The 15,134-nt window shown below is 39.7% G+C and overlaps 1 protein-coding gene across 1 annotated transcript in view; it reads left to right on the top strand.

Annotated features, from left to right (window-relative positions):
* Positions 1–15,134, top strand: part of HEATR5B (HEAT repeat containing 5B) — a gene marked incomplete at both ends in the record, with an annotated part of 101,753 nt that overhangs the window by 82,197 nt on the left and 4,422 nt on the right. The window contains 5 exons of the mRNA XM_080711065.1: positions 492–619; positions 3,511–3,655; positions 5,037–5,303; positions 8,011–8,235; positions 13,226–13,377. Of these exons, the coding sequence (XP_080567191.1) occupies positions 492–619; positions 3,511–3,655; positions 5,037–5,303; positions 8,011–8,235; positions 13,226–13,377 (917 nt within the window). The remainder of the gene's footprint in view (positions 1–491; positions 620–3,510; positions 3,656–5,036; positions 5,304–8,010; positions 8,236–13,225; positions 13,378–15,134) is intronic.

The raw sequence follows: 15,134 nt of genomic DNA, 5'->3' as shown, positions 1-15,134 counted from the left end.
CCCAGTACTACACACCCACACACAAAAAAAATGTAGCAATAGAAAAGTTAATCTTACTGGGCGTGGTGGCGCACGATTGTAATCCTAGCATTTGGGAGTCTGAGACAGGAGAATTGCCGTTCGCGGACAGCCTCAGTGAGGCCCTTTTCAACTCAGAGAGACCCTGTTTCAAATAAAGACTAAAAAATAGGGCTGGGGGTGTAGCTTAGAGATAGAATGCCTCTGGATTCCACCCCCAGTGCCACAAAAAGTTAATCACTTCATAAGCAGCCTAAATGGAATGGGAGTTCTGTTTCCCACTCTTGCCTAATTTGAATATTAACCTAATTGCAAAGTTACAACCTTATGTTAAGTTTGGCTGCTTGGCTTTCATTTTGAACTTTAAGACCTTAATAAATGTTAATCTATAAAAATATAGAAAAATATATCAAAGCAATGTTCATTGTTTTATATTGAAAAACTCATGTTTTTACACATTTTGTGCCTTTCAGGTGTGAGTATACAGTTTCTTTGTTCTCCCAGAGCCGAGGAGCCTATTGAGCATGTCACAGCATGCCTGCAGGCCTTACATACCTTGCTCGATTCCCCTTATGCCCGAATCCACATAGCAGAAGATCAGGTATGGTGAATTTCTGTAATAAGTAATTATATATTTTGTTATAATCATATTTATGCTAGAATAATTTCTCACATAGTAAATAAGTACTGCATACTATACTAATAGCAAAGCCATATATTAATGAAAAGCAATATATAGTAAGTATTCAGTATTTGTCTCTATTGAATCTTGGATGACTAGGCAAAACCAGATCACAGTCCCTGTGTTGTCTTTTATTTGTTCATTAGCAATCAAATTAAAAATTTAAAGGATACGTTCAGTTCCAGTTCATAGTTTTCCTAATAAAAGGCTAACATAACATAACTTATAAGGTGATCAAATAAATAATGCCACTTTTGAATGTTTAATAAAATTTTCTCTTTCACTTTTTTTTTTTTAAACGGTTTAAGTACTCATCTAAAGTGCTCAGCTCAGCCTCAGCAACTTAACAAGAGCTGGGAGTATAGCTCAGAGGTAGAATGCCCCTGGGCTCTGTCTTTAGTACCACAAAAATAAATGAATAAATAAAAAATAAATTTAATTATTTGGGTTTAACATGCTACTGCACATAGCTAGCCGTTTTTTGGATTCAGTAATATTTTTCAAGTATTGCTTCATAATAGGAAAAATTAATTTTTTTGCTTTTGTTTCTGAGTTGGATCCTGTAATTTCAACATTGTCAGAGTACACTGATTCATATTGTATTCATTGACTTGGCTATATTTACTCTGTATTTTTTCTTCCTCTGCAACAGTTTGAGGCTATAGATATCAAATGTGATTTTTACAGCCCCTGGATCAGGAGATAGTACAGTGTGACATGTGCTGTGTTTACATATTTAAGGGTATAATGTTACTAGAGAGGAGGACCACCACCCTTAGGAGAGGGAGCTGAAGGACCGCTTCTCAGAGGAGACTGTGGTTGAATCAATCCTACAGCAAAATACTGACACAAAAGGAAAGGAATGACTTTTCCTCTGAGAAGGAGCAACAAATACAAAAGCTTAGGAGGCAAGAGGGAATGGGACGGGTTCAAGGGCACGAGAGCCATTTGCTGTGACTGATGTGAACAGAATATGTAGAGGTTTTTAGTGAGGCTGAAGAGCAGAGTTGAGACCAAATCATGACTATTTCTTTATAGCATGTAAAGGAATTTGAACTCTATCCTGAATATGATAGGAAATGATTAAAAATGTTTAAATAGAGGAATTACATTAAAACTTGAGGATAAATAGCATTTAAAGATTGAGAAGAGAAATAAATCAGCAGTGGAGCCCATTAGAATGATAGGAAGAGAACCAAAAGACAACAGAGTTGGCAAGGACAAGAAGACATTGCAAGAAAGTAGACATAGGGTGCAGTAAATAAGGTCAGAAAAGGGTTTAGAGAAAGTTATTAATGACCCCCGCAGAGGATTTTCTTGGTTGGGTAGAAACCAGTTTTCAGAACATGGGGGATTCTGGGCATGGTGGCACACGCTTATAATCTCAGTACTTAGGAGACAGAGACAGGAGAATCACAGCCTCAACAAGGAGTGAGACTCTCATGAACCTAGTGAGATCTTGTTTCATAATAAAAAATAGGGCTAGGAGGTATATCTCTGAGGTAGAGTGCCCCTGGGTTCAATCCCTAGGAAAGAAAGAAAGAAAGAAAGAAAGAAAGAAAGAAAGAAAGAAAGAAAGAAAGAAAGAAAGAAAGAAAGAAAGAAAGGAGGAGGAGGAAGAAGGAAGGAAAGAAAGAAAGAAAGAACATGGGAAACTGAATGAGAAATTAAAGGCCGTGGAAGTGTCTAAGCTGGGCAAGAAGATCTGAGCACTTTGGAGTGAGGCATTAGGTAAAAAAGACTTGAGAATTCTGCTTACATCAGGAAATTAGCCTAACTTAAGAGAAAATGAGAAGCTGAGACATAGGCGTTATCATTGAAGTCCCTGGGGAACTGCTGGGAAGTCAACAAGGATGGAAAGGGATGGTGTGTCCTGAGAAAAGATGAACCAGCCTTGGTCAAGAGACTGACACTTTTTTTTTTTTTTTTTTTTTTGGTGGTACTGGGGTTCCTGGAAACCCTTCTACCTCTGGGCTACACTCCCAGACGCATTTTTATATTTTTTATTTGGAAACAGGGTCTCTTAAGTCAGCAAGGCTGGGTTTGAACCTGCGATCTTCCTATCTCCGCCTCTCAAGCGTGGGGATTACAAGAGTGCCCCTCCACACCCGCCTTGTTTTTGTTTTTTTGTACTACTGGTGATGAAACCCAGGGACCTTCTACCTTCAGGCTACACCCTCAGGCCCATTTTATTTTTTATTTGAAAACAGAGTCGTGTTAAATTGCTGAGAGCCTCACTAAGTAGCTGAGGCTGCTGCACACCTGGCTTGGACACTTGATCTTAAGGGAAGTGATAAAGATGGTGTGGTTTGCACTTATGTTTTCTCTCGTCTCTGAAACTTGAGGTAGGCCCTTTGGACAGACTAGATAGAGAAATTTTTAAGAGGCTTAAAATGAAAGTTTGTCATAGTTGCAGAGGTGAGTAGAAGAGGGACCTGCCAGAAATTCCTATTGTCTCTGGTAGAAAACTCAGGTATTCAGGTTAGATTGGAAATTATAAATTTCAGTGGGACTGAACTCTAGTAATACTAGTTAGCTCATGTATTTATTTAGAGTGGGATAATGATCACCTTTGAATATAAAACCTTCGAAATACTTAAATACTAAGGGCAATTGTTGCTTAAAAATGTTATGATAAAATGTGATCATTCCTCAAGATTTTTATAATGTTTGTATTTGTCGCACAACACTGTCTACTAATTTTGGTTACAAAATTTATTTCCACGTGTATATTTTCTCAGGCTTTAGTAACATCCATTTGTCCTTTGAAATTATAATTAATTAAATTTACTTGTATTATTTTATAATAGCTGATTGGTGTTGAGTTGCTGAGTGTCTTACACCGCCTTCTACTGACCTGGAATCCACCATCCATCCAGCTGTTGGTCACTGGAGTTGTACAGCAGATAGTAAGAGCTGCTCAAGATTATTTGCAGGAAAAAAGGAACACTCTGAGTAAGGACTAGAAATTATATTAACTTGAAGTAAACCTTATTTGTGGTCTAATTTTTAAAATAACACCAGGAAGTTTTTTATTTAAAAAACATAATTATACATTTAGAAGATTTGAAATGATTTTGCTTTCATTAGATAGGACTAATGGGTGTGGTGGCGCACACTTGTAATCCCAGCATTGGGAGGCTGAGACAGGAGAATCATGGTTCGCAGCCAGCCTCAGCTACTTAGGCCCTTTGCAATTCATTGAGACCTTGTCTTAAAATAAAGAATAAAAAGTTGGGCTGAGGTTGTAGCTCAGAGGTAGAATGCCCCTGGGTTCCATCCCTAGTACTGCACACACACATACACAAAAAAAAAAGTAAGTAAGTAAGTAAGTAAGTAAGTAAAGAAAGAAAGAAAGAAAGAAAGAAAGAAAGAAAGAAAGAAAAAATAAAATAGGGCTGGGGTTATAGCTTGGAGGTAGAATTTTTCTGGATTCAATCCCCAGTATCACAAAAAAAAAAAAGAAAGAAAGAAAGGACTAAATTAAATTGTTGCTAGCTGACTACTTTTTCCCCTTTCAAAAGTACCAGGTTTTTTGGGTTTGGTTTTGGTTTTGGTTTTTGGTTTTTGGTTTTTGGTGGTGTTTTTTGTTTGTTTGTTTGTTTTGGGTTTGTTTTTTTTGTTTTTGTTTTTTTTTTTGCAGGTCTGGGGATGGAACCCAGGGGCATTCGACCTCTGAGCTACACCCCCTGCCCTATTTTTATTCTTTATTTTGAAACCGGGTCTCACTGAGTTGCAGAGGGCCTCACTAAGTAGCTGAGGCCGTCGCGAACTGCAATCCTCTGGTCTCAGCCTCCTGAATGCTGTCATTACAAGCATGCGCCACCATGCACGGCCAAAAGTACCAGTTTTGTCAAGCATCTGGTACACATTTGTAACTTGGGCAGCTGAGACAAGACAATTGCAGATTCAGAGCCAGCCTCAGCAATTTAGTGAGGCTCTCAGCAACTTAGTGAGATCCCGTTTCCAAATAAAGTATAGGTCTGGGGATGTAGCTCAGAGGTAGAATGCCACTGGTTTCAATCCCCAGTACCACAAAAAAAAAAGTATCAATTTTAGGTGGTTCAGCATAGCATATATGTTATTCTGATTATGAAATACAAACTTAATAAAAAAAACTAAAAAAGATTTTCCATGTAAAAAATGAACTGTCCATTACTTTGGAAGAGAAGTCTGTACACAGAATTCTATTACACTGAGAAAAACATGAAGCATGTAGCATTAGTTAGTCACTTGTAAGTCTTTTCAAAAGAATTTCCTAAATATACTTATTATGTTTTATGTACTATTTTTAAAATATTTTGCTGGAAATTTTACCAAATTATTTTTACCTAAGATGAAGATGACATGGAAAAAGAGTCCTGTCCTGTACTTGGAGAAGGAGGCGACAGCGGTGGTCTCATTCCTGGAAAATCTCTTGTGTTTGCAACTATGGAGTTATTGATGTTCATCTTAGTACGACATATGCCACATCTGAGTACCAAGATGTCAGATTCTCCAAGTCACACAGCCACTAAAACTCGACTGTCAGAAGAAAGTGCTCGTTTGGTGGCTGCCACGGTCACCATTCTCTCTGATTTACCATCTCTTTGTTCACCTGCTGGTACAGTATTGATCAGTATTTAGAAATGTGTTATAGTACAATAGACAAAGCTAAGCTTGCCTTGAATATTATATTAATATCACTCTTAATATTATATTACTACCACTCTTACTCAAGTGTGACATGAACCTAGAAAGGTTAAAGATTCAAACACCAAAACCCAAGGTGGTCTTTTCAGATTTGTATCAAACAAAAGAGCTGCAGACTAGGGAAATACATGGACTGTCAGCAGAGTCTTCTCATTTGCAACATTGAAAGAATAAAGAATGTCAGAGGAGGGGGCAGCCAACTCTAAGGAGCGCCTAAAGACATTATGCCTGGTAGAGATGATACGCTGTCCATAGATACTGAAGAGCTATTGTAGGAAAGTAAACTTTTCCTGTTTTATATGGAAGGTGGAAATACTCTTTGGTAAACGTCAGCATAACACAAAGGAGGACTTTCTGGATTTTAGAGTTCCCTTACACGCGTGAAAATAACGCTTTGTCCATCATTGGAGTTTTTCAGGATGAGGCTATGATGGCTGCATGGAAGAGAAGAGAAGGGAGCTGGACATGGTGGCATATACCTGTCCCAGTGCTTGGGAGGCTGAGACAGAAGGAGCGCTTGTTCTAGGCCAGCCTCAGCAATTTACCAAGGCCCTCAACAACTTCATGAGACCTTGTTTCAAAATAAAAAATAAAACCAGGCATGTTGCACAACTGTAATCCCAATACTTGGGAAGCTGAGATAGGAAGATTGCAGGTTCAAAGCCAGCCTCATCAATTTAGTGAAGCTCTCAGCAACTTAGCAAGACCCTGTTTCCAAATAAATAAAATAGGACTCGGGGTATAGCTCAGAGGTAGATTGCTCCTAAATTTATATATTTTTCTGTGTGTGTGTGTGGTACTGGGAATGAAACTCAGGGTCTTTCTCTCTCCGGGCTACACTCCCAGACCTATTTTATATTTTATATTTTATTTGGAAACAGGTTATCACTAAGTTGTTGAGAGCCTCACTGAGTAGCTGAAGATGGCTTCAAACCTGTGCGATCCTCCTGTCTCAGCCTCCCAAGTACTAGAATCACAAGCATGCGCCACCACATCCAGCTTGTCCCTAAATTTAATTCTCTAGTAACACACAAACACACACACACACACACACACACACACGTAAAGAGACTCTTACATTAAGTGGATAGTTTCAGCTACAAATTCTAGGATACTTTAATTTCTTCCTCACTTACTATTCCAAAAGTATTTTTGTTTTCCTAACTTGATTAAGCTGACTTCAGTATAATAATGATTGATTATATATCTTATAATTATTTTCAAATCTGACGGGTTATTTAGATGCTTCTCAAATATATATGGTAGTGTTTCTTCTGGCTAGGTTAGAAAAGAAAGAAAATATAAATTCTGTCCTTATTTATTGTATGTGTGATACTGGAGATTAAATCCAGGGGCATTCTACCTCCAAGCTGCATCCTCAGCCCTATTTTTTTATTTTTTATTTTGAAACAAGGTCTCATTAAGTGTGGAGGGCCTCACTAATTAGTTGAGGTGGCCACAAACCTGCCATCCTCCTGTCTCAGCCTCCCAAGTACTGGGATTATAAACATAGGCCACCATGCCTAGCTAAATTCTGTATTTTTTAAAAATAATGTGATACTTATGTTCTTTTTTCAAACAGTGACTTACAGTAATTGTTCTTCAGTAAATTTTGTATGAAAACAAGGAAAAGAGGCCGGGTGTGGTGGCACACGCTTGTAATCCCCGTGCTTGGGAGGTGGAGACAGGAGGATCGCACTGGTTCGAAGCCAGCCCCGTTGGCTTAAGAGACCCTGTTTCCAAAAATAAAAAAGTATAAAATAGGTCTGGGAGTGTAGCCTGGAGATAGAAGGGCTTCCAGGAACCCCAGTACCACAACCAAAAAAAAAGAAAAAGAAAAAGAAAACAAGGAAAAGAATATTAAGCCACTGTCAGCCAGGCATGGTAGAAGAGCTATCCTAGAGGCCAAGGGAGGAGGATCTCTTGAGTCCAGGAATTTGGGGCCAGCTTGGGCAGCATAGAAAAACTCCTCTCAGGGAAGAAACAAACACAATTAATTATAATAAATATAAATAAGCTGGGCGTGGTGGTGCATGCTGGTAATCCTAGTACTTGGGATTCTGAGACAGGAGGATTGCAGGTTCACAGCCAGCCTCAGCAATGTAGTAAGACCCTGTTTCAAAATAAAGAATAAAAAGTAGTGCCGGGCTGGGGGTATAGCTCAGAGTAGAATGTTCCTAGACTCAATCCCTAGTACTGCAAAAAATAAAACATATATGTATATATAAATATATAAAATATATGTAAATATATAAAATATATATATGTGTGTGTGTATTGTGTGTGTATGCACTTATATATGGAATAATATGGGAACTGAAAGAATTATGAACCGGGCGTGGTGGCGCAGGCCTGTAATCCCAGCGCTTGGGAGGCTGAGACAGGAGGATCGCACAGGTTCGAAGCCAGCCTCAGCTACTTAGTGAGGCTCTCAGCACCTTAGTGAGACCCTGTTTCCAAATAAAGTATAAAATAGGTCTGGGAGTATAGCCTGGAGGTAGAAAGCCTCTGGGTTCCACCCCCAGTACCACCGAAAGGAAGGAAGGAAGGAAGGAAGGAAGGAAGGAAGGAAGGAAGGAAGGAAGGAAGATGAAATATTCAATTTGTTTTTATTTCAGGATGTATGACGATCCTGCCCACAATTCTGTTCTTAATTGCAAGAATATTGAAAGACACAGCAGTAAAATCTGCAGATAATCAGGTTCCTCCACCAGTTAGTGCAGCTCTTCAAGGGATTAAAAGCATTGTGACACTTTCGATGGCCAAGACTGAGGAAACGCAGAAACAGTGGACAGCTCTAATTCGTAGCACTCTTGCGTGTATCCTGGAATATTCCCAACCAGGTAATAGTTTAGAAACTTTTTATCTATTGGGATATCTGCTTTCTATGTTATTGAATAACCTTTACATAAAATTGCTCTCTAACATTGAATTAACTTGTGTTTTAGTCACATTTTTTAGAATTGAACTTTTACTCCTTTGTGGATTGCTGAACCTATCAGTGCGTTTGTCTTAGATTGACATAGCCGGGTGTGGTAGTGCAGGCCTATAATCCCTGTACATGGGAGGCTGAGACAGGAGGATGCCAGTTTCTGAGACTGCCTCAGCAAATAGACTCTCATCAACCTAGCAAGACCCTGTTTCCTAATAAAAATAAAATAGGGTTGGGGGTGTAGCCCATAGGTAGAATGCAGCTGGGTTCAATCTCCAGTGCCAAAAAACCCAAGAATTTACATAGATGTTGGGAGATTAAAAAAAGACACAATATATATCCAGAGTTGACATATGTTTATATATTGTATCTATTAAGTATAATATTTATAACAACTATATAAGGACTAACCCAGACCAGAAGCAGTTAAATCAAAACATAAATTAACCCAAACTGTCACCGGATGAACATGTATTAATTGTGTGTGTGTGTGTGTGTGTGCGTGCGCGCGTGCATGTGTGATGCTGAGGAGTGGACCCAGGGACATTCTACCTCAGAGCAACACTCAGCCCAATTTGTGTGTGTGTGTGTGTGTGTGTGTGTGTGTGTGTGTGATACCAGGGATGGAACCCAGGGGCATTCTACCTCTGAGCAGCCCTAGTTTTTAGTCTTTTTATTTATTTATTTATTTATTTTTATTTATTTATTGCAGGTTTGAGAATGAAACCCAGGGGCATTCAGCTTTTGAGCTACACCCCTTGCCCTATTTTTTATTCTTTAATTTGACACAGGGTCTCACTAAGTTGCAGAGGGCCTCACTAAGTAGCTGAGGCTGTCTGCAAACCGCAATCCTCCAGTCTCAGCCTTCCGAATGCTGGGATTACAAGCATGCACCACCATGCCCGGCTTGTCTTTTTATTTTTGAAACAGGGTCTCAATGAGTTGCAAAGGGCCTTGCTAAGTATCTGAGGCTGTCCAGGAACTGTTATCCTCCATGTCTCAGACTCCTGAATGCTGGGATTACAAGTGTGTGCCACCACACCCGGCCTCAAGCCCAATTTTTAAAAATTCTTTATTTTGAAACAGGGTCTCACTAAGTTGCAGAGGGCCTCACTAAGTAGCTGAGCCTGGCAGCAAACCTGCGATCCTCCTGTATCAGCCTCCCAAGTACTGGGATTACAAGCATGCTCCACCACACCTGGTTTGAGCATGTATTAATTTTATAACATGATTTTTTGGGTGTGGTATTGGGACATGGAACCCAGGGTCATTCTATCTCTGAGCTATACCCCCTGCCCTTATTCTTTATTTTGAAACAGGGTCTCATTGAGTTGCAAAGGGCCTAAGTAGCTGAGGCTGTCTGCAAACCGCAATTCTCCAGTCTCAGCCTCCCAAATGCTGGGATTATAAGCATGCGCCACCACACCTGGCTCTATAACATGATTTTTAAAAATTATGTATAAGAAGCCCAGTGCAGTGGCTCATGTCTGTAATTCCGGTAAGTGGGAGGATGAGATGATAAGATCATAGGTTTGAGGCCAGTGCACAGTAACTTAATGAGACCCTTTTTTTTGAGTGAGTCTGGGGATGGAACCCAGGGGCATTTGACCTCCGAGCTACACCTCCTGCCCTGTTTTTTTATTCTTTATTTTGGAACAGGGTCTCACTAAGTTGAGGAGGGCCTCACTAAGTAGCTGAGGCTGTCCGTGAACCACAATCCTCCAGTCTCAGCCTCCCAAATGATGTTATTACAAGCGTGCACCACCACACCCGGCTCTAATGAAACCCATTTTCAAAATAAAAAATAAGATGGGCTGAGGATATAGCTCAGAGGTAGAATACTCCCAAATTCAATCCCCAGTAACATGGAGACACACATATAACACACACACACACACACATATTCTGTATAAGAGAAAAAACTTGAGTTGTGTTAATGTTACTAAAACTTTTTTTCTTTTTTTTTCTTTTTTTTTTTTTCAATACTGGAGATTGAACCCAGGGTCATTCTACCTCTGAGCTACACCGTAGCCCTAATTTTTATTCTTTATTTTGAAACAGGGTCTCACTGAGTTGCAAAGGGCCTCACTAAATAGCTGAGGCTGTTCTCGAACCTCCTGTCCTCCTGTCTCAGCCTCCCAAATGCTGGGGTTATAAGCATGCGCCACCATGCCTGGCCACTAAAACTATTTTAGCTTCATCAAGTGTTAATATTTGGCCAGGTGTGGTGGCGCACACTTGTAATCCCCGCACTTGGGAGGCGGAGACAGGAGGATCCCGCAGGTTCAAAGCCAGCCTCGCTGACTTAAGAGACCCTGTTTCCAAATAAAAATATAAAAATAGGTCTGGGAGTATAGCCCAGAGGTAGAAGGATTTCCAGGAACCCCAGTACCGCCAAAAAAAAAAAAAAAAAAAGAGTTAATATTTTAGCTAGGTATGGTGATACCTGCTGTAACCCCAATACTTGAGAGGCTGAGACAGGAGGATCAGAGGTTGGAGACAAGCTTCAGCAACCTAGTGAGCCTGTGTTTTTAAACTGAAAATCAGATTTTAAAAAAAGAACTGGGGTGCCAGGCGTGGTGGTGCACGTTTTTAATCCCTGCACTTGTGAGGCTGAGACAGGAGGATCGCACAGGTTCGAAGCCAGCCTCAGCTACTTAGTGAGGCTCTCAGCAATTTAGTGAGACCCTGTTTCCAAATAAAATATAAAATAGGTCTGGGAGTATATCCCAGAGGTAGAAAGCCCCTTGGTTCCATCCCTAGTACACAACACACACACACACACACACACACACACACACACACACACGAAATAGAGATGTAGCTTGGAGATAGAATGCCTCTAAGGCCTCTAAGTTCAATTCCCACTACTTATCCTCCACCCTACACACAAGATGTTTAGCCGGTCGTGGTGGTGCCCGCTTGTAATCCCGCCCCCCCCCCCACTTGGGAGGCAGAGACAGGAGGATCTCGCAGGTTAAAAGCCAGCCTCCCTGGCTTAAGAGACCTTGTTTCCAAATTAAAAAAAAAAAAAAAAAAACAAAAACAAAAAAAAAAAAAAACAGGTCTGGTAGTGTAGCCTAGAAGTAGAAGTGTTTACAGGAACCCCAGTACCACCACCAAAAAAAAAAAGTTAATGTTTTGCTGCAGTGAACATGGGTATGCCTGTTTCACAAACTCTGCCTTTGTTTTGGAAAGATACTAAGGAGGGATGTAGTGGGTCATATGGTGTTTCCATTCCTAATCTTTTGAGGAACCTCCATATTGATCTCTATGGAAGTGATGTGTACATGTATGTTTCTATCACTTTGAATCCTCCTGTGGCGAATAATTACAATGCACCAGTAAGAGTATAAAAATAAGAAAAATTAACTTTTTAAATATAGACTTTAGCAAACTGAAGAAACATTAAATGCTACACTTATATATGTAGGTAAATGTAGATTGATAGATGGATAAATAGGAATAGCAGTAAAAAGAAATAGTTAAGCTGGGCGTAGTGGTGCACACTTGTAATCCCAGTACTTGGGAGGCTGAGACAGGAGCATCACGGTTTGCAGACAGCCTCTGCTACTTAGGCTCTTTGCAACTCATTGAGACCCTCTTTGAAAATAAAGAATAAAAAATAAGGCTGGGGTGTAGCTCGGAGGTAGAATGTCCTTGAGTTCCATCTCTAGTACTAAAAAAGAAGGAAAGAAAGAAAGAAAGAAAGAAAGAAAGAAAGAAAGAAAGAAAGAAAGAAAGAAGAATTTAAAATATGAAGATTGCTTTAATTTTTATTGGAGATAGGGATATCTAAAATCAATACTATTTTAAATTGTCAGGGGTTTTTTTTCTGTTTTTTTCTTCTTTTTTTTTTTTTTTTTTTTTTTGCAGTACTGGGGATTGAGCTCAGGGGCATTCTACCTAAGCTGGTCATTCATGCAAAGTAAATTTAAGGTCTGGTAATAAAATTAACTTACTTAACATATTCTTTCTAAAACTCAGTTCTCAGCAGGTATAGTTTTAAAGTCGGGATCGAGACCATGGGGATATTTTTATTGTATATAGCATTGGTAAACAAGTCTCTTGTTTAACATGAAAACTATTAAAATAGAGAATTTCCATCCTGGAAATCCTAAGATTTTGAATAAGAACTGAGATCAGCCAGGTGTGATGGCACGTGCCTCTACAGGATGATAACAGATTTGAGGTCAGCCTCAGCAACTTAGTGAGACCCTATTTCAAAATAAGAAGTAAAGTGGGAGCCAGGTGTGGTGGCTCACACTTGTAATCCCAGTACTTGGGAGGCTGAGACAGGAGGATCGTAGATTCGTGGCCAGCCTCAGCTACTTAGTGAGGATCTGTTTCAAAACAAAGAATAAAAATAGGGCTCGGAGTATAACATGGAGGTAGAATGCTCCTGGTTTCCGTCCCCGGCACCGCAAATATAAAACAAACAAACAAATAATTTGTAGGAGATACTTTTGAGACTATCTTAGTTGTTTGATCCCAATCAAAACTTCACACATGCCGGGCATGGTGGCGCACGCTTGTAATCCCCACACTTGGAAGGCAGAGACAAGAGGATCGCGCAGGTTCAAAGCCAGCCTCGCTGGCTTGAGAGACCCTGTTTTCAAATAAAATATAAAGAAATAGGTCTGGGAGTGGAGCCTGGAGGTAGAAGGGTCCCATCACTAGTACCACCAGAAAAAAAAAATTCACACAGTGGTTTTAGAACCTATTTTGCCTGAACTGTTTATCATTATTATTATTGTTTCAAAATAACTTTCTAATCTATGATTTTTTGAGATTCAGACACACACTGGTTTTAAATGTTGGAGGGAGAGGGAGAGTTGTTCAAGATTGAAATTCCAAAAAGAGCTTTAGATACAACGCGTTGCTTTCATTCTTCATTCCAGAAGACTCTGTGCCTGTGTCTGATGAAGTCAGCATGCTCACAGCGATCGCACTCTTCCTGTGGTCTGCTAGTAGTGAGATCATAGGCGTCCAGTCACTGCAGAGTGGCTGCATGAGCCGATTTAAAAATGCATTAAATTCATGTGACCCCTGGGTAAGTTACATTTAAGCAAACATTCCACTTTATTAGGAAATGTCTGATTTGGTCAAATGTGTTACCTATAGTGAAAACTTAACTATTGGTAGTATGGCTTCAAATGTGGGATACCTATAATGAAAATATCATTTGCTATATGACTTTTATATGGAAAAACTGAGAAACAGCACTGGGATCAAGCATTAAGATAGAAGGATCGCAGGTTCCCTGCCCACCTCTGCAACGCATTGAAACCCTGGTTCAAAATAAAAAGAGCAAAATAGAGATAGGGGTGTAGCCTGGAGGTAGAATGCCCCTGGGTTCCACCTGCAGAGGAAGGAAGGGAGGGAGGGAGAGAGGGAGGGGTGAGTGTTTTTTACATATGCAAAAACTTTCCAATATCTAAAGTATTTGATGGACACTATATTGGTAGAGAGTTTACATGAATCTATGATTTTTTCAAGATTTATTTAAATGATCTACAGTACAGTAAAGGATACATTTACATTATTACATATTTTAATGAACCTATTAGAAACTCTAGTTTGTTTAGAAAACGTGCCTTATTACTCTACAGTGTCAAAATCTAACTTTGTGATTCTAAAACCCACTGCACATTAGCAAAATACAGTAAACAAGCAGTGTAGGTCCATCCCTGGGCTCAACCACCAGCTTCCTGAGAGTACAAATTTGAGGCTGAGGGATCTATATATTTAAAATATTTCTCAAGTACTTTTGATGCCAGCAGAGTTTGACAATTTGTATTCTACCAAAACACTGAAACAAATTTATTCCATTATTTGTTCCAAATATGTTGAGCTTTTCTTACTTCCTTCTTAAAAAAAAAAACAAACAGCACGCCGGGCGTGGTGGCACACGCTTGTAATCCTCCCGCTTGGGAGGCGGAGACAGGAGGATCACGCAGGTTCGAAGGCAGCCGCGCTGGCGTAAGAGACCCTGTTTCAAAAATATAAAATAGGTCTGGGAGTGTAGCCCGGAGGTAGAAGGGCTTCCAGGAACCCCAGTACCACTAAAAAAAAAAAAAAAAAAAAAAAAAAAAAACCAGCTATTAATATAGAATTTCTCTAATCTGACACAGAGCCAGTAAGACATTACCTTCTAGCTTGGAAAATTTAAATTGGTATAAGCAATTATTTCAAGAGAATCAAATGGGTTTGAGATATCTAACTACTATATTTTTATAGTGTTTGTTTGTTTGTGGGGTTTTTTCAGTACTGGGGATGGAACCCAGGGGCATTCTGCCTCCAAGCTACACCCCTAGCCCTATTTTTTATTCTTTATTTTGAAACAGGTTCTCACTAAGTTGCAAAGGACTTCACTAAGGAGGAGCTGAGACTGTCGACTGTCCTTCAATTGCAATCCTCCTGTCTCAGTCTCCCAAATGCTGGGATTACAAGTGTGTGCCACCAAGTTCGGCTGTTGGTTTGTTTTTACAGTACTGGGGATGGGACCCTGGGGCCTTCTACCTTCAAGCTACATCCTCAGCCCTATTTTTTGATTCTTTAGTTTGAAACAGGGTCTCACTAAGTTTCAGAAGGCCTCACTAAGTAGCTGAGGCTGGCCGTGAACCTGAGATCTCCTCTGTCAGCCTCCTGAGTACTGGGATTACAAGCGTGCACCACCACACCCAGCTTATTTTTATAGTTTTGTTTTAAATCTTTCCTACATTAGCCTTTTTATATTAGGTTAAAATGGGAGAGAATTTACATTAAAGGAAGAATTAAAAACAGATTGAAATTCCTGGTTTCTAGCTC

This window comes from Muscardinus avellanarius, assembly GCF_963383645.1.
Source record: "Muscardinus avellanarius genome assembly, chromosome: 15".
Taxonomy (NCBI): Eukaryota; Metazoa; Chordata; class Mammalia; order Rodentia; family Gliridae; genus Muscardinus; species Muscardinus avellanarius.
This window is presented reverse-complemented; position numbering and strand designations above follow the sequence as displayed.